Genomic DNA, 13501 nt, shown 5'->3' on the forward strand with positions numbered 1-13501 from the left:
CGTCTGCCGTTATCCTCCTCGGCGGTAGCGCCAGGGACTGGCGGTAGGAAAGAGATCAAACCATGAAAAAGTCACGGCGGTAGGGATTTTGATCGGATCGTGCTTATACAAGTTAGCCTTCTAAAAGGATTAAAAAAACAGCGGTTTCGGCCATGACAAGATTACTCTGAGGAGAGAAAATTCAACTTTCTCTTGTGTGATGTGAATCAAGGGCGCCAATCGCGCGCTCACATGGAAGCCAGCCGGGAGGGAGAAAACCAAACAAAACGAGTGAGTCGTTGACGGAGAAGACAGGCGTCGGCGCGTGAGCGCTTCCTCCCTCCCTCCCTCCCTCGCCTACCTCACCGACGCGCTCCCTCCCTCCTCTCGCCAATTTTCTACTCTTCCCTCCCTCCGCTTTCCGCCCCGCATCTGCCCGCCTCTCACCTGCGAGCAGATCTCGCCGCCCCCCTCGTCGGCGTCGGCCCCCGCGCCACGCCGGACCCTGACCTAACCCCCCACCCGGTCTGCCTCCCCCGCGCGCCGGATCTGCCGCTGCCCTGCCGGCCATGGACTCCGGCGGCGGGGCCACGGCCATCCGCGTGCCGTACCGCCACATCCGCGACGCCGAGATGGAGCTCGTCAGACTCAACAGCACCAACAGCACCGGCGGCGACGCCGAGCGGCCCAAGGAGGAGCAGGGCAGCGGCGCGGAGGCGGGGGAGGGCGGCAGGAAGGGCGCGCCCAAGTGGCGGGTGGTGCTGGCCTGCATGGTCGCCGCCGGCGTGCAGTTCGGCTGGGCGCTGCAGCTCTCCCTCCTCACCCCATACATCCAGGTACTACTGCCCCGCCCGCCGGATCTCGCCCGAACCCCTCCCGTCTTGCTGCTCGGGGCAGGGACTACTCTGTTGAGTATGCCTGCGCATTTCGGGAGGGAGGGAGGCAGCCAGCGGCCGTGCCATGTATCGTTCCCCATTGCTGCTCCGAGTCACGCCACCGCAACTGCAAATGCGGGCTCCTAACTACATCCATCCATCCATCCATGTATGATGCGTGTGACACTAGCAAGCACTAACTCTTTACCCGATAAGGCAGCTTCTGTTCCTGCTGCCTGATTTATTATAACATCAACTCTCACAACCGGACACTGCTACATAGTATCACGCTGCCTAATCATACCAACGCATGACTGACAGTCAGTACTAATCTGAATTCCGCGCGAGCGTTTCGGATTTGCATTCAGATGTAGTCAGGCCAAGTAGGGTTACTCCCGCGCCACAACTGTTGATTTACATACAGACATAGGCGAACCCTGATCCACAGAGGTTGCTGCGAATTAGGACACACTACTTTGCTGCAGTAATAAACAAGCTAAAGCGGGGTTTTGGTCTGCGCTCATTTGCCCGGAATGTCCTGCGGAACATCTGCTGCGTTTTACTACTGTGTCAAGTATCAGATGGCCCGTATGCTGTGCTTGTTGCTCTGTCATTCTATATATGCCAATGTATCGTTCCCCATTTCTGTTCCGAGTGACGCCACCGCAACTGGAAATGCCGCTGCTACTACTACTGCATGTACCAGTACGATGTAGCTCTAGCTCTGACTCTTTGCCCGATAAGGCAGCTGGACTAGGTTCTGTTCCTGCTGCCTGCTCCATCTTTCATAGTACCAACTCACAACTAGACATCATTACTACATGTCAGCGAGCTGTCTGTCTGAATTCGGACTTTGAATTTCCAATTTGCACACAGATGTTGTCGGGCCAACTGTGAACCCCTTAGTGGCACAGAGGTTGCAGCCAATTAGTTAGGCAAGAAAAACAGGCTGATCCCCTTTACTTCCGCGCCAGAATTTTTTATTTACACATAGACATAGCCAGGGCGCGACACCCCTTAGTGAGACAGAGGTTGCTGCAAATTAGGCAAGAACAGGACACTCTGTTTTGTTACCGTCGTGTTTGCTGCAGTAATAAACAAGCTAGAGCGGGGTTCTGGTCTGCGGCTCATTTGCCTGGAATATCCTGGGAAACATCTGCCGTGTTTTACTAGTGTGTGAAGCACCAGACGCCTGTATGGTGTGCTTCTTACTCGGTCATTCTGTATATGCATACGAATGCTGATAATAAATAGTTAACATCTGCTGCAAGAACTTCATGCACTCTGGACCGTTTACGTTCTTAGTGTGTTCTACATGAAATCTTTCTTGTCCTACAAATTCGCTCACCTGCTGTTTGTTCCTCATCTTACATGCAGACTCTAGGAATAGACCATGCCATGGCGTCCTTCATCTGGCTTTGTGGGCCTATTACTGGTTTTGTGGTAAGTTCTTACAATGACACAGTTGCTGATTTTTGTTCGGTGTCAGTAATGCAAGGTCTCATGCCTCTAAATGGCTGGTTGGTTACCCGCTGACGCCAGGTTCAACCTTGTGTTGGTGTCTGGAGTGACAAGTGCCGCTCCAAGTACGGGAGGAGACGGCCGTTCATTTTGGCTGGATGCGTGCTGATTTGTGCAGCTGTGAGTATATATATCATGTTTGATAGTTTACAGTATATTCCCCATTCTTTCCCTGCTCTCTAATAGGCAGACTTCATACTCGTAGGTAACTTTAGTCGGGTTTTCTGCAGACCTTGGCTACATGTTAGGAGACACCACTGAGCACTGCAGGTAATCATCCATTCGTTCTGGTAGTTTGTTATTCTATTACTCCCTCTGTCCCGAAATTCTTGTCCTAGATTTGTCTAAATACGGATGCATCTAGTTACGTTTTAGTGTTAGATACATCCGTATCTAGACAAATCTAAGACAAGAATTTTGGGACGGAGGGAGTATAACAATTTAGCATCAGCTGTATCGCCATCACTAAAATGCTAATGATTGTTCATACAGTACATACAAAGGTCTAAGATATCGAGCTGCTTTTATTTTCATTTTTGGATTCTGGATGCTGGACCTTGCAAATAATACAGTTCAAGTAAGCCTATTTGAAACTTTACATGTGATCTTATGAATTGACTCCCAGTCTCTGTAAATGTTGCTGGAAAGTTGAATTACTCTCCTCCTAATATTTTGTTCATTCTTGATAGGGACCTGCTCGTGCCCTCCTAGCTGATCTTTCAGGTGCTTAATACATTCCTTTAGAATTTCTACTAATGCTAGATCCACCCTTATAATATCAGTTACCGAATGATACATTCTACTATGCAGGCCCCGATCAATGTAATTCGGCAAATGCAATATTCTGCTCATGGATGGCTGTCGGAAACGTTCTTGGTTTTTCAGCTGGTGCGAGTGGGAACTGGCACAAGTATGTCGTGTTTTGTGTTATTCTGTGCTTACATTAGCTTGAGCCTTGTTGTCCAAGAGTAGATTCATGCCACTATCCATTAAGAACCAAGCTTATGCTAGTTGACATAAATTTGTAGGTGTACAGTAGGTAATATCTTAAACCTATACTCATGCTACTATTTAGAAAAAAGATCCTTCTGGCTTATTATGTTAGTCAAGCTGTCTCTGTAAATAGTATGCTTGCTCACCCTGCCTTGATGATGTGCTTTCTCGAGGTATGGTCTCGCAGTAGCATAGGGTACTTGTAATCCCACAACTTGTTTTTCCAACTTTCTACTTCTGACAAAGATAGCTGGCCAACTTTTATTAATTTCTAGTTTTATCCCGAGAGCTCTCTTGTCAACCGTAGTTGATTTCCCCGTACAAAGCTGACCTTCCCACTCTTTTTTATTTATGCAGGTGGTTTCCTTTTCTGATGACTAGGGCCTGTTGTGAAGCTTGTGGTAATTTGAAAGCAGCTTTCTTAATTGCAGTTGTAAGTTCTCAGAGATTCTGCATTTGACCTAGGTTATCGAAGTTCTCAATATAATTGTACAAGTGCACTGCTGGCAAAAGCGTAATCTGACTAGTTATCTATCATGCAGGTATTCCTTCTGTTTTGTATGGCTGTTACCCTCTACTTTGCTGAAGAGATTGCACTGGAACCAAAGGATGCACAGCAGTTATCTGACTCGGCTCCTCTACTGAACGGTTCTAGAGATGATCATGATGCTTCAAGTGAACAGACTAATGGAGGACTTTCTAATGGCCATGCTGACACAAACCATGTCTCACCTAATTCCCGTGCTGAGGATTCTACAGATGCAGGCTCCAACTCGAACAAAGACGATGTTGAGGCTTTCAATGATGGGCCAGGAGCAGTTTTGGTTAAAATTTTGACTAGCATGAGGCATCTGCCTCCTGGAATGTACTCCGTGCTTCTGGTTATGGCCCTAACATGGGTATGTCGTATGCCATACAAATGGATTACATATGTAGATGTGCATCAGCTGCTTGCTGATGGTCGGTCTCTTCTGCTGGAAACTGATGGTGTTCATCACATTTTATCTGTTTTGCAGCTGTCATGGTTTCCCTTTTTCCTTTTTGACACCGACTGGATGGGGCGTGAAGTTTATCACGGTGACCCAAAAGGAAACGCGAGTGAAAGGAAAGCTTATGATGATGGTGTCCGAGAAGGTGCATTTGGTTTGCTATTGAATTCAGTAAGAGCCTGTGATCAATTTTGTTTACTATAATTTTGGTACATCTAGGCCTCTAGGGTAGTTCCTGCCGTTCTTGGTAATGCATACTTGAACAAACACTGCAGCTTCATAGGTTGTACTAGATACTGCAAATACTTTGAAATCTTAGTTACATGGTTTGTGGTGGTTTAAAAGCATTGCAGTTGGATGTAAGTGCCAAGGTATTTTTAGTCAGTGGTGGTAATATTTGGTTTGTTCATGTAGGTCGTCCTTGGGATTGGCTCTTTCCTTATCGATCCATTATGCCGGATGATTGGTGCAAGATTGGTTTGGGCAATTAGCAACTTCATAGTGTTTGCCTGCATGTTGGCTACAACAATACTAAGTTGGATCTCCTATGACCTGTACTCGAGCAAGCTTCAACATATTGTCGGGGCAGATAAAACAGTCAAGACTTCAGCGCTCATTCTTTTCTCTCTTCTTGGATTGCCACTCTCGGTCAGTACCAGACACTCAACACCTTCTTTAGTGCAACTGGAAGATGTCTTATACCCCCTGCTCTTGCATACACAGATCACTTATAGTGTTCCGTTCTCCGTGACTGCTGAGCTGACTGCCGGAACAGGAGGCGGACAAGGTTTGTGTCGCTGGTGTTTTCTTCTTTACAGTGTGTTTTAGTTGTTATTCTCGATTGAGAATGTCTGCCCATGTCCAGGTTTGGCTACTGGAGTTTTGAATCTTGCCATTGTCGCTCCTCAGGTCGACCCTTATACCTAGAATGATCTCCTATGTCATGCATCGTCACTAAACATGTCCTGACCGTTACAACTGTCGACCGCATTTACTTCGCAGATAGTGGTGTCACTCGGAGCCGGCCCATGGGACAAGCTCTTGGGGGGTGGGAACGTCCCTGCCTTCGCCCTGGCCTCGGTTTTCTCGCTGGCAGCCGGAGTGCTCGCGGTGATTAAGCTGCCCAAGCTGTCGAACAACTACCAATCCGCCGGCTTTCACATGGGCTGAACCCCGGAACTCAAACATTGCTAAACCTCACTCATTTTGACATTCGTTTACATATGGAGATGATTCTTTTCTCCCTCTTGTTAGATACATAGTAATAAGATTAAAGATGAGATATAGATTAGGATAGAGACCTAGTTTTTAGGCCTGTGTGCATACAAGTGTCAGCCCCAAGTTGTAAAAGATGTACACTTTTTTGTACTGTATATTATTTCACGGATGACCGGATGTAATGTATATTGTTTTTTAGTCTGTTCTAGGATGAAATTAGTGTAATCTTGGTTGGTGTCGTGATTGTTGTAGTTAAAATTTGAATTGCGAAACTGAACAAAAAAAACTCATGAAAAATCAAATTGAATACAGATATCTAGCCACAGCCAATTTGGAAGCTCAAACATCACACAACTCAATTGAAACTAATAAAATCTGCCGACATGATTTACGTTTGTTTACACAATGAATGAAATTGAAACAAATGCAAGATTACTAAAAGCTAATGAAAAAAATCCAATCGAAGCCTCATGCTAGTAGAAACTATTTATCGTATCTAGTCGCTGTAGAAGCTACTTGTGTTCTTCTTGCCGTTCTTGTTGGTCTTCTTGTTCCTCCGTCTGCGCCGGTCGGCCTCCTCCACCCGCCGGACGGAGCGCTCCAGCGTGTCGACCCGCTCAGCCAGAGCCCCGATGAGCACGCACTGCTGCGCGCTCCGCTCGCACAGCGCCGCCACCATCTCCATCAGTTTCTTCGCATCCAGCCCGTCGGTGGTCACCGTCTGCTTCTTCTTCTCCTCCTGTGCCTGTTGCTGCTGCTGCTGCGCTTTTGGTAGTGCAGGGCCCTCCTCGCCGGTGGAAACGTCGCCGTCCCCTGTTGCCACCATCTCCCACTCGCCCTCCGCCTCCGAGGCCTTCTCGCCTTCGGCCACCAGTCCCGTCTCGTTCTGCCCGGCTTCGTCGACGACGACGGGACTCGCCGTGTCAACCTCCATCGCCGCCGTGTCAGTTGTCTCGGCAACCAGAAAATCCGACGCAGTATTGTCCTCAACCGGCAGCTCCGGCTCCATCTCGCTCTCTGCTTCTTCCTCTGCATCCTGAACTTCCGTAACATCGGCGGTCACCACCGCGGGCGCGGCCTCGAGCGTGTCGACCGCGTCCTGTAGCGCGAGCACGCGTCGGGTGACCCTCCTGCGGTACTCCCGGGCGCCGCGCACGCCGTCGAGTCGCAGCAGCAGGCGCATGAGCTCCTCCCCGAGGCCGATCCGCGCACGGGCGTCCGCGCGGAGCACCTCCGCCTCGGCCGCCACCCGCGCGGCCACGGCCTCCGCCTGCCGCTCCACCGCGCGCACCTCCCGCACCATGCGACGAGCGAGCAGCCCGCGCGCCGCCGCCTGCACCCTCACCGCGGCCTCCTCCGCGGACGGCGCCGTCTTCTTTGGAATCGCCGGTGGCGAGTCGGAGTCGGGACCCGTGACCTCGACCTCAAAGCAGTCCGGGCAGCTCTTCGGAGACCCGCTGCTAGGCCTGGGATGCGCCGTGGTCCGCGCGGCCGGCTCGGCGGCGCCGAAGCCAGGGAAGAAGCCGCCGTCATGCTGCGCCGGGGCCCTCCGGCGGGCGGGGCGCAGCCGCTCCGTGACAAGAGGCTGGGCGTCCAGGAAGAAGGGATCGGCGTAGTACGGGTAGGCCTCGTAGCCGTAGGAGCTCGGGTAGTAGTAGTCATACGGGTCATACCCGAAGAAGCCGCCACGGCGTGCCATGATGAGATGGTGAAGTCGACGTCGATCGCTTGGAAAGATCGATGGTAGGTCGATTGTTGCCTGATTCTGTTTGTTGTTGTGTTGAGGAGATAAGACGAGACCCTACTATATATTAGAGGAAACAACCTTCTCGAACGAGCGCAGGAACGTTCTCGAAAGCTACAGAATTCTTGAGAAAGGGGCAGGGCGCTACCGTGTTCTGGAGACCTCCTGCCTTACGCACCGGTTCGGTTAGCGGACGCTCGCAGCAGCCTCGCGTGGGCCGGCCCACCTACCACGCTCGCTCCTTTCCCTTCGTTCGCAGGTGCGCGTTTCATTCGTTCGTTTTTTTTTCTGGTGTTCGTCCCTTCGTTCACAAAACTGAAAAAAACGATTGGATCTGAAATTTACAAATTTGAAATTTTTCATCAATTCTAAAAACAATTCATCAATTTTGAAACAAATTTCATCAAATTTGAAAAACAATTCACCGAATTTGAAAAAGGTTCATCGAATTTTTTTAAAAAAGGTCATTGAGTCTGAAAAAGTTCTTTGAATTTGACAAAAAGTTCATCGATTTTGCAGAAAAAATTCATGAAGAAAAAAAGGTTTTCTCGAACTTGAAAAAAGAAAGGAAAAAAGGGACAGAAAAAAGAAAAAAAACAGAAGAAAGAACAAAAGGACAAAAGCATGTAAGGAAACAGAACAACTGAAGTGGTCGGGTGGTTGTCACGTCCTGCTCTGAACTCGCTCGTCCTGTGATCGAATCCTGGCTCTCGCACACTTACCCCCCGGTAGTGAAATGAGTAGTATATTAAAAAAAAAACTCAATAAAAACACGAAAAAGATTAAGAAAAAGTAGTAATATCGTAAAAAGTATGAAAAAAAAATTCTAAAACGTGGCGACATCAATCAATCAAATATACCGTTCCTCACTCGTGGGATTAAGTTTTTTTTTTCTCTAGCAGATAATCACGGTTAGTTGTTTCGATTTGCTTTTAGTTATGTCATGCTATATATATTTTTTCGTTCATCCCAGGAGACCACTAGATAAGGTATTTGTTTCGGATGCTGAATGGGGTTGTCCGGTATGTAGTTGTGGTGTCCTTATACTTTTTGGCCCCGGTGTCAACTGGTGGTCTGTGTGTTAATCCCTCGGGAGTTCCTATTTTCATGTTGAAACCGTGAAATTGTTGCTATAGCCTTGACTAGCACAAATGCCAACCGGAGAATTTTTTATACGTCTCATGCCTCAATTAATTCTGTCCATCGTCATGTCCTCGTCCCTGTTTGCGCTCCATATAATTTCATTTTAATTAAAGAGCTCCCCTTATTTCTCTAACTGATTTTCATCCTTATTCCTTGCACATCTTTCTTATTTTGTCTCAATTCCTTTCCTTCCTTTCTTATCATCTCTCAATTTCTCTCCTTCCTTTTTTACTTGCTTGCCAGGAATTAGCAAGAGCCGGACCGTCCCTCATAGCCATCGCTTCTGTGGTGATCACGACTGCTGCAAATGGAATTAATTTACACTGAGCCGCCATAAAATTACCTCTATCATCCCCGAGTATAGCCATCGTAGCTCCAACTCCTTCATCTGGGAAAAAAAAATACCGTGTTTGGTGAAACTCTTGTTTGGGTTACACCACCTGGGTTTGACAAGACCGAAAGTGACCATCTCCATGTTGGCGGAGCCGCTTCGTTGTGCGTATTTTTTTCTATAGATCCATCACAAGTACCAACCTCCGACTGCTATTACTTGTTGTAAAATCAAAGTTGGACTGTTGAGGAACATAGCATGCAATTTCAAAACATTTCCTACGATCACGCAAGATCTATCTAATAGATGCATAGCAACGAGAGGGGAAGAGTGTGTCCACGTACCCTCGTAGACCGAAAGCGGAAGCGTTAGGTTAACACGGTTGATGTAGTCGAACGTCTTCGCGATCCAACCGATCAAGTACCGAACGTAGGACATCTCCGAGTTCAGCACACGTTCAACTCGATGACGTCCCTCGAACTCTTGATCCAGTAGAGGGTCGAGGGAGAGTTCCGCCAGCACGACGGTGTGGCGACGGTGTTGGTGATGTGATCCGCGCAGGGCTTCGCCTAAGCACTACGACGCTATGACCGGAGGAGTAAACTGTGGAGGGGGCACCGCACATGGCTAAGAGAACAATTGATGTGCCTTTGGGGTGCTCCCTGCCCACGTTTATAAAGGAGGGGGGAGGAGGTGGCCAGCCCTAGCGGTGGCGCGCCATTGGGGGGAGTCCTACTAGAAATCCACTCCTAGTAGGATTGGCCCCTCTTCCTTCCAACGGAGAGGGGAAAGGGGAAAGAGGGGAGAGGGAGAAGGAAAGGGGGGGGGCACACCCCCACCCTTTGTCCAATTCGGATTGGGCAGGGGGGAGGCGCACGCCTCCTCTTGTGGCCTGCCTCCCTCTCTCCACTATGGCCCATGACGCCCATTAACTTTCCCAGGGGGGTTCCGGTAACATCCCGGTACTCCGATAAATCCCCGAAACTCTTCGGAACCATTCCGGTGTCCGTATATAACCTTCCAATATATGAATCTTTACCTCTCGACCATTTCGAGACTCCTCGTCATGTCCGTGATCTCATCTGGGACTCCGAACAAACTTCGGTCAGCAAACACACAACTCATAATACAAATGGTCATCGAACGTTAAGCGTGCGGACCCTACGGGTTCGAGAACTATGAAGACATGACCGAGACACATCTCCGGTCAATAACCAATAGCAGAACCTGGATGCTCATATTGGTTCCTACATATTCTACGAAGATCTTTATCGGTCAAACCGCATAACAACATACGTCATTCCCTTTGTCAACGGTATGTTACTTGCCCAAGATTCGATCGTCGGTATCATCATACCTAGTTAAATCTCGTTACCAGCAAGTCTCTTTACTCGTTCCGTAATGCATCATCCCATAACTAACTCATTAGTCACATTGCTTGCAAGGCTTATAGTGATGTGCATTACCCAGAGGGCCCAGAGATACCTCTTCGATACTCGGACTGACAAATCCTAATCTCGATCTATGCCAACTCAACAAACACCTACGGAGACACCTGTAGAGCATCTTTATAATCACCCAGTTACGTTGTGATGTTTGATAGCACACAAAGTGTTCCTCCGGTATTCGGGAGTTGCATAATCTCATAGCCAGAGGAATATGTATAAGTCATGAAGAAAGCAATAGCAATAAAACTAAACGATCATTATGCTAAGCTAACGGATGGGTCTTGTCCATCACATCATTCTGTAATGATGTGATCCCGTTCATCAAATGACAACACATGTCTATGGTCAGGAAACTTTAACCATCTTTGATTAACGAGCTAGTCAAGTAGAGGCATACTAGGTACACTCTATTTTGTCTATGTATTGACACATGTAGTAAGTTTCTAGTTAATACAGTTCTAGCATGAATAATAAACATTTATCATGATATAAGGAAATATAAATAACAACTTTATTATTGCCTCTAGGGCATATTTCCTTCAGTCTCCCACTTGCACTAGAGTCAATAATCAAGATTACATAGTAATGATTCTAACACCCATGGAGTCTTGGTGTTGATCATGTTTTGCTCGTGGAAGAGGCTTAGTTAACGGGTCTGCAACATTCAGATCCATATGTATGTTGCAAATCTCTATGTCTCCCTCCTTGACTTGATCGCGGATGGAATTGAAGCGTCTCTTGATGTGTTTGGTTATCTTGTGAAATCCGGATTCCTTCGCCAAGGCAATTGCTCCAGTATTGTCACAAAAGGTTTTCATTGCACCCGATGCACTAGGTATTACACCTAGATCGGATATGAACTCCTTCATCCAGAGTCCTTCATTTGCTGCTTCCGACGCAGCTATGTACTCCGCTTCACACGTAGATCCCGCCACGACGCTCTGCTTGGAACTGCACCAACTTACAGCTCCAGCATTCAATATAAATACGTATCCGGTTTGCGACCTAGAGTCATCCGGATCAGTGTCAAATCTTGCATCGACGTAACCATTTACGACAAGCTCTTCGTCACCTCCATAAACGAGAAACATATCCTTAGTACTTTTCAGGTATTTCAGGATGTTCTTAACCGTTGTCCAGTGATCCACTCCTGAATAACTTTGGTACCTCCATGCTAAACTTATAGCAAGGCACACATCAGGTCTGGTACACAAGATTGCATACATGATAGAACCTATGGCTGAGGCATAGGGAATGACTTTCATTTTCTCTGTATCTTCTGCAGTGGTCGGGCATTGAGTCTGACTCAACTTCAAACCTTGTAACATAGGCAAGAACCCTTTCTTTGACTGATCCATTTTGAACTTCTTCAAAACTTTATCAAGGTATGTGCTTTGTGAAATTCCAATTAAGCGTCTTGATCTATCTCTATAGATCTTGATGCCCACTATATAAGAAGCTTCACCGAGGTCTTTCATTGAAAAATTCTTATTCAAGTATCCCTTTATGCCATCCAGAAAATCTATATCATTTCCAATCAACAATATTTCATCCACATATAATATTAGAAATTCTACAGAGCTCCCACTCACTTTCTTGTAAATACAGGCTTCTCCAAAAGTCTGTATAAAACCATATGCTCTGATCACACTATCAAAGCATATATTTCAACTCCGAGAGGCTTCCACCAGTCCATAAATGGATCGCTGGAGCTAGCACACTTTGTTAGCACCTTTAGGATCGACAAAACCTTCTGGTTGCATCATATACAACTCTTCTTTAAGAAATCCATTAAAGAATGCAGTTTTGACATTGATACGTCTCCAACGTATCTATAATTTTTGATTGCTCCATGCTATATTATCTTCTGTTTTGGACATTATTGGGCTTTATTATTCACTTTTATATTATTTTTGGGACTAACCTATTAACCGGAGGCCCAGCCCAGAATTGCAGTTTTTTTGCCTATTTCAGAGTTTCGCAGAAAAAGAATATCAAACGGAGTCCAAACGGAATGAAACCTTCGGGAGCGTGATTTTTGGAACGAACAAGATCTAGGAGACTTGGACCCTACGTAAGAGAAGCTTCCAGGAGGCCACGAGGTAGGGGGGCGCGCCTACCCCCAGGGCGCGCCCTCCACCCTCGCGGGCCCCCTGTTGCTCCACCGACGTACTTCTTCCTCCTATACATACCTACGTACCCCCAAACGATCAGAAGAGGAGCCAAAAACTTAATTCCACCGCCGCAACCTTCTGTACCCACGAGATCCCATCTTGGGGCCTGTTCCGGAGCTCCGCCGGAGGGGGCATCCATCACGGAGGGCTTCTACATCAACACCATAGCCTCTCCGATGAAGTGTGAGTAGTTTACCTCAGACCTTCGGGTCCATAGTTAGTAGCTAGATGGCTTCTTCTCTCTTTTTGGATCTCAATACAATGTTCTCCCCCTCTCTCGTGGAGATCTATTCGATGTAATCTTCTTTTTGCGGTGTGTTTGTTGAGACCGATGAATTGTGGGTTTATGATCAAGTTTATCTATGAACAATATTTGAATCTTCTCTGAATTCTTTTATGTATGATTGGTTATCTTTGCAAGTCTCTTCGAATTATCAGTTTGGTTTGGCCTACTAGATTGATCTTTCTTGCAATGGGAGAAGTGCTTAGCTTTGGGTTCAATCTTGCGGTGTCCTTTCCCAGTGACAGTAGGGGCAGCAAGGCACGTATTGTATTGTTGCCATCGAGGATAACAAGATGGGTTTTTTATCATATTGCATGAATTTATCCCTCTACATCATGTCATCTTGCTTAAGGCGTTACTCTATTTTCATGAACTTAATACTCTAGATGCATGCTGGATAGCGGTCGATGAGTGGATTTATAGTAGTAGATGCAGGCAGGAGTCGGTCTACTTGTCTCGGACGTGATGCCTATATACATGATCATACCTAGATATTCTCATAACTATGCTCAATTCTGTCAATTGCTCAACAGTAATTCGTTCACCCACCGTAAAATACTTATGCTCTTGAGAGAAGCCACTAGTGAAACCTATGGCCCCTGGGTCTATCTTCATCATATTAATCTTCCAACACTTAGTTATTTCTTTTGCTTTTTTTACTTTGCTTTTATTTTACTTTGCATCTTTATCACAAAAATACCAAAAATATTATCCTATCATATCTATCAGATCTCACTCTTGTAAGTGACCGTGAAGGGATTGACAACTCCTTATCGTGTTGGTTGCGAGGATTTATTTGTTTT

The 13501-nt window shown here is 46.9% G+C and overlaps 2 protein-coding genes across 4 annotated transcripts; one reads left to right on the forward strand and one right to left on the reverse strand.

Moving 5' to 3' along the window:
* The first annotated feature begins 259 nt into the window (after positions 1–259).
* On the forward strand, positions 260–5800 carry LOC109758918 (sucrose transport protein SUT4). 3 transcript variants are annotated; one of them, XM_020317779.4, is made up of 14 exons: positions 260–815; positions 2232–2297; positions 2397–2495; positions 2581–2645; positions 2868–2952; positions 3065–3098; positions 3186–3285; positions 3726–3801; positions 3911–4267; positions 4385–4528; positions 4772–5005; positions 5081–5144; positions 5223–5266; positions 5360–5800. In XM_020317779.4, exons 1-14 carry the CDS (start codon positions 549–551, stop codon positions 5525–5527), a joined length of 1803 nt encoding a protein of 600 aa, XP_020173368.1. In that variant the 5' UTR covers positions 260–548; the 3' UTR covers positions 5528–5800. The 3 variants fall into 3 exon arrangements, 2 of the variants coding, with proteins under 2 accessions (XP_020173368.1, XP_020173370.1); XM_020317781.3 differs by having other exon boundaries at positions 2606–2645; XR_006665746.2 differs by having other exon boundaries at positions 298–815; positions 4385–4502.
* Positions 5801–5905: 105 nt separating this feature from the next.
* LOC109758922 (uncharacterized) lies at positions 5906–7363 on the reverse strand. Its single transcript, XM_020317785.4, has one exon. It carries the CDS (start codon positions 7272–7274, stop codon positions 6072–6074), a length of 1203 nt encoding a protein of 400 aa, XP_020173374.1. The 5' UTR covers positions 7275–7363; the 3' UTR covers positions 5906–6071.
* Positions 7364–13501: the final 6138 nt, after the last annotated feature.

The sequence above is a fragment of the Aegilops tauschii genome, chromosome 6 (assembly GCF_002575655.3).
Source record: "Aegilops tauschii subsp. strangulata cultivar AL8/78 chromosome 6, Aet v6.0, whole genome shotgun sequence".
Taxonomy (NCBI): domain Eukaryota; kingdom Viridiplantae; phylum Streptophyta; class Magnoliopsida; order Poales; family Poaceae; genus Aegilops; species Aegilops tauschii.

Bases quoted from the DNA above. Each gene is read 5' to 3' on its own strand.
- LOC109758918 (XM_020317779.4), top strand. From the start codon at position 549: ATGGACTCCGGCGGCGGGGCCACGGCCATCCGCGTGCCGTACCGCCAC. The intron at 816-2,231 runs GTACTACTGCCC...TCTTACATGCAG, and splicing joins TCCTCACCCCATACATCCAG to ACTCTAGGAATAGACCATGC. The intron at 5,006-5,080 runs GTCAGTACCAGA...TTGCATACACAG, and splicing joins TTCTTGGATTGCCACTCTCG to ATCACTTATAGTGTTCCGTT.
- LOC109758922 (XM_020317785.4), bottom strand. From the start codon at position 7,274: ATGGCACGCCGTGGCGGCTTCTTCGGGTATGACCCGTATGACTACTAC.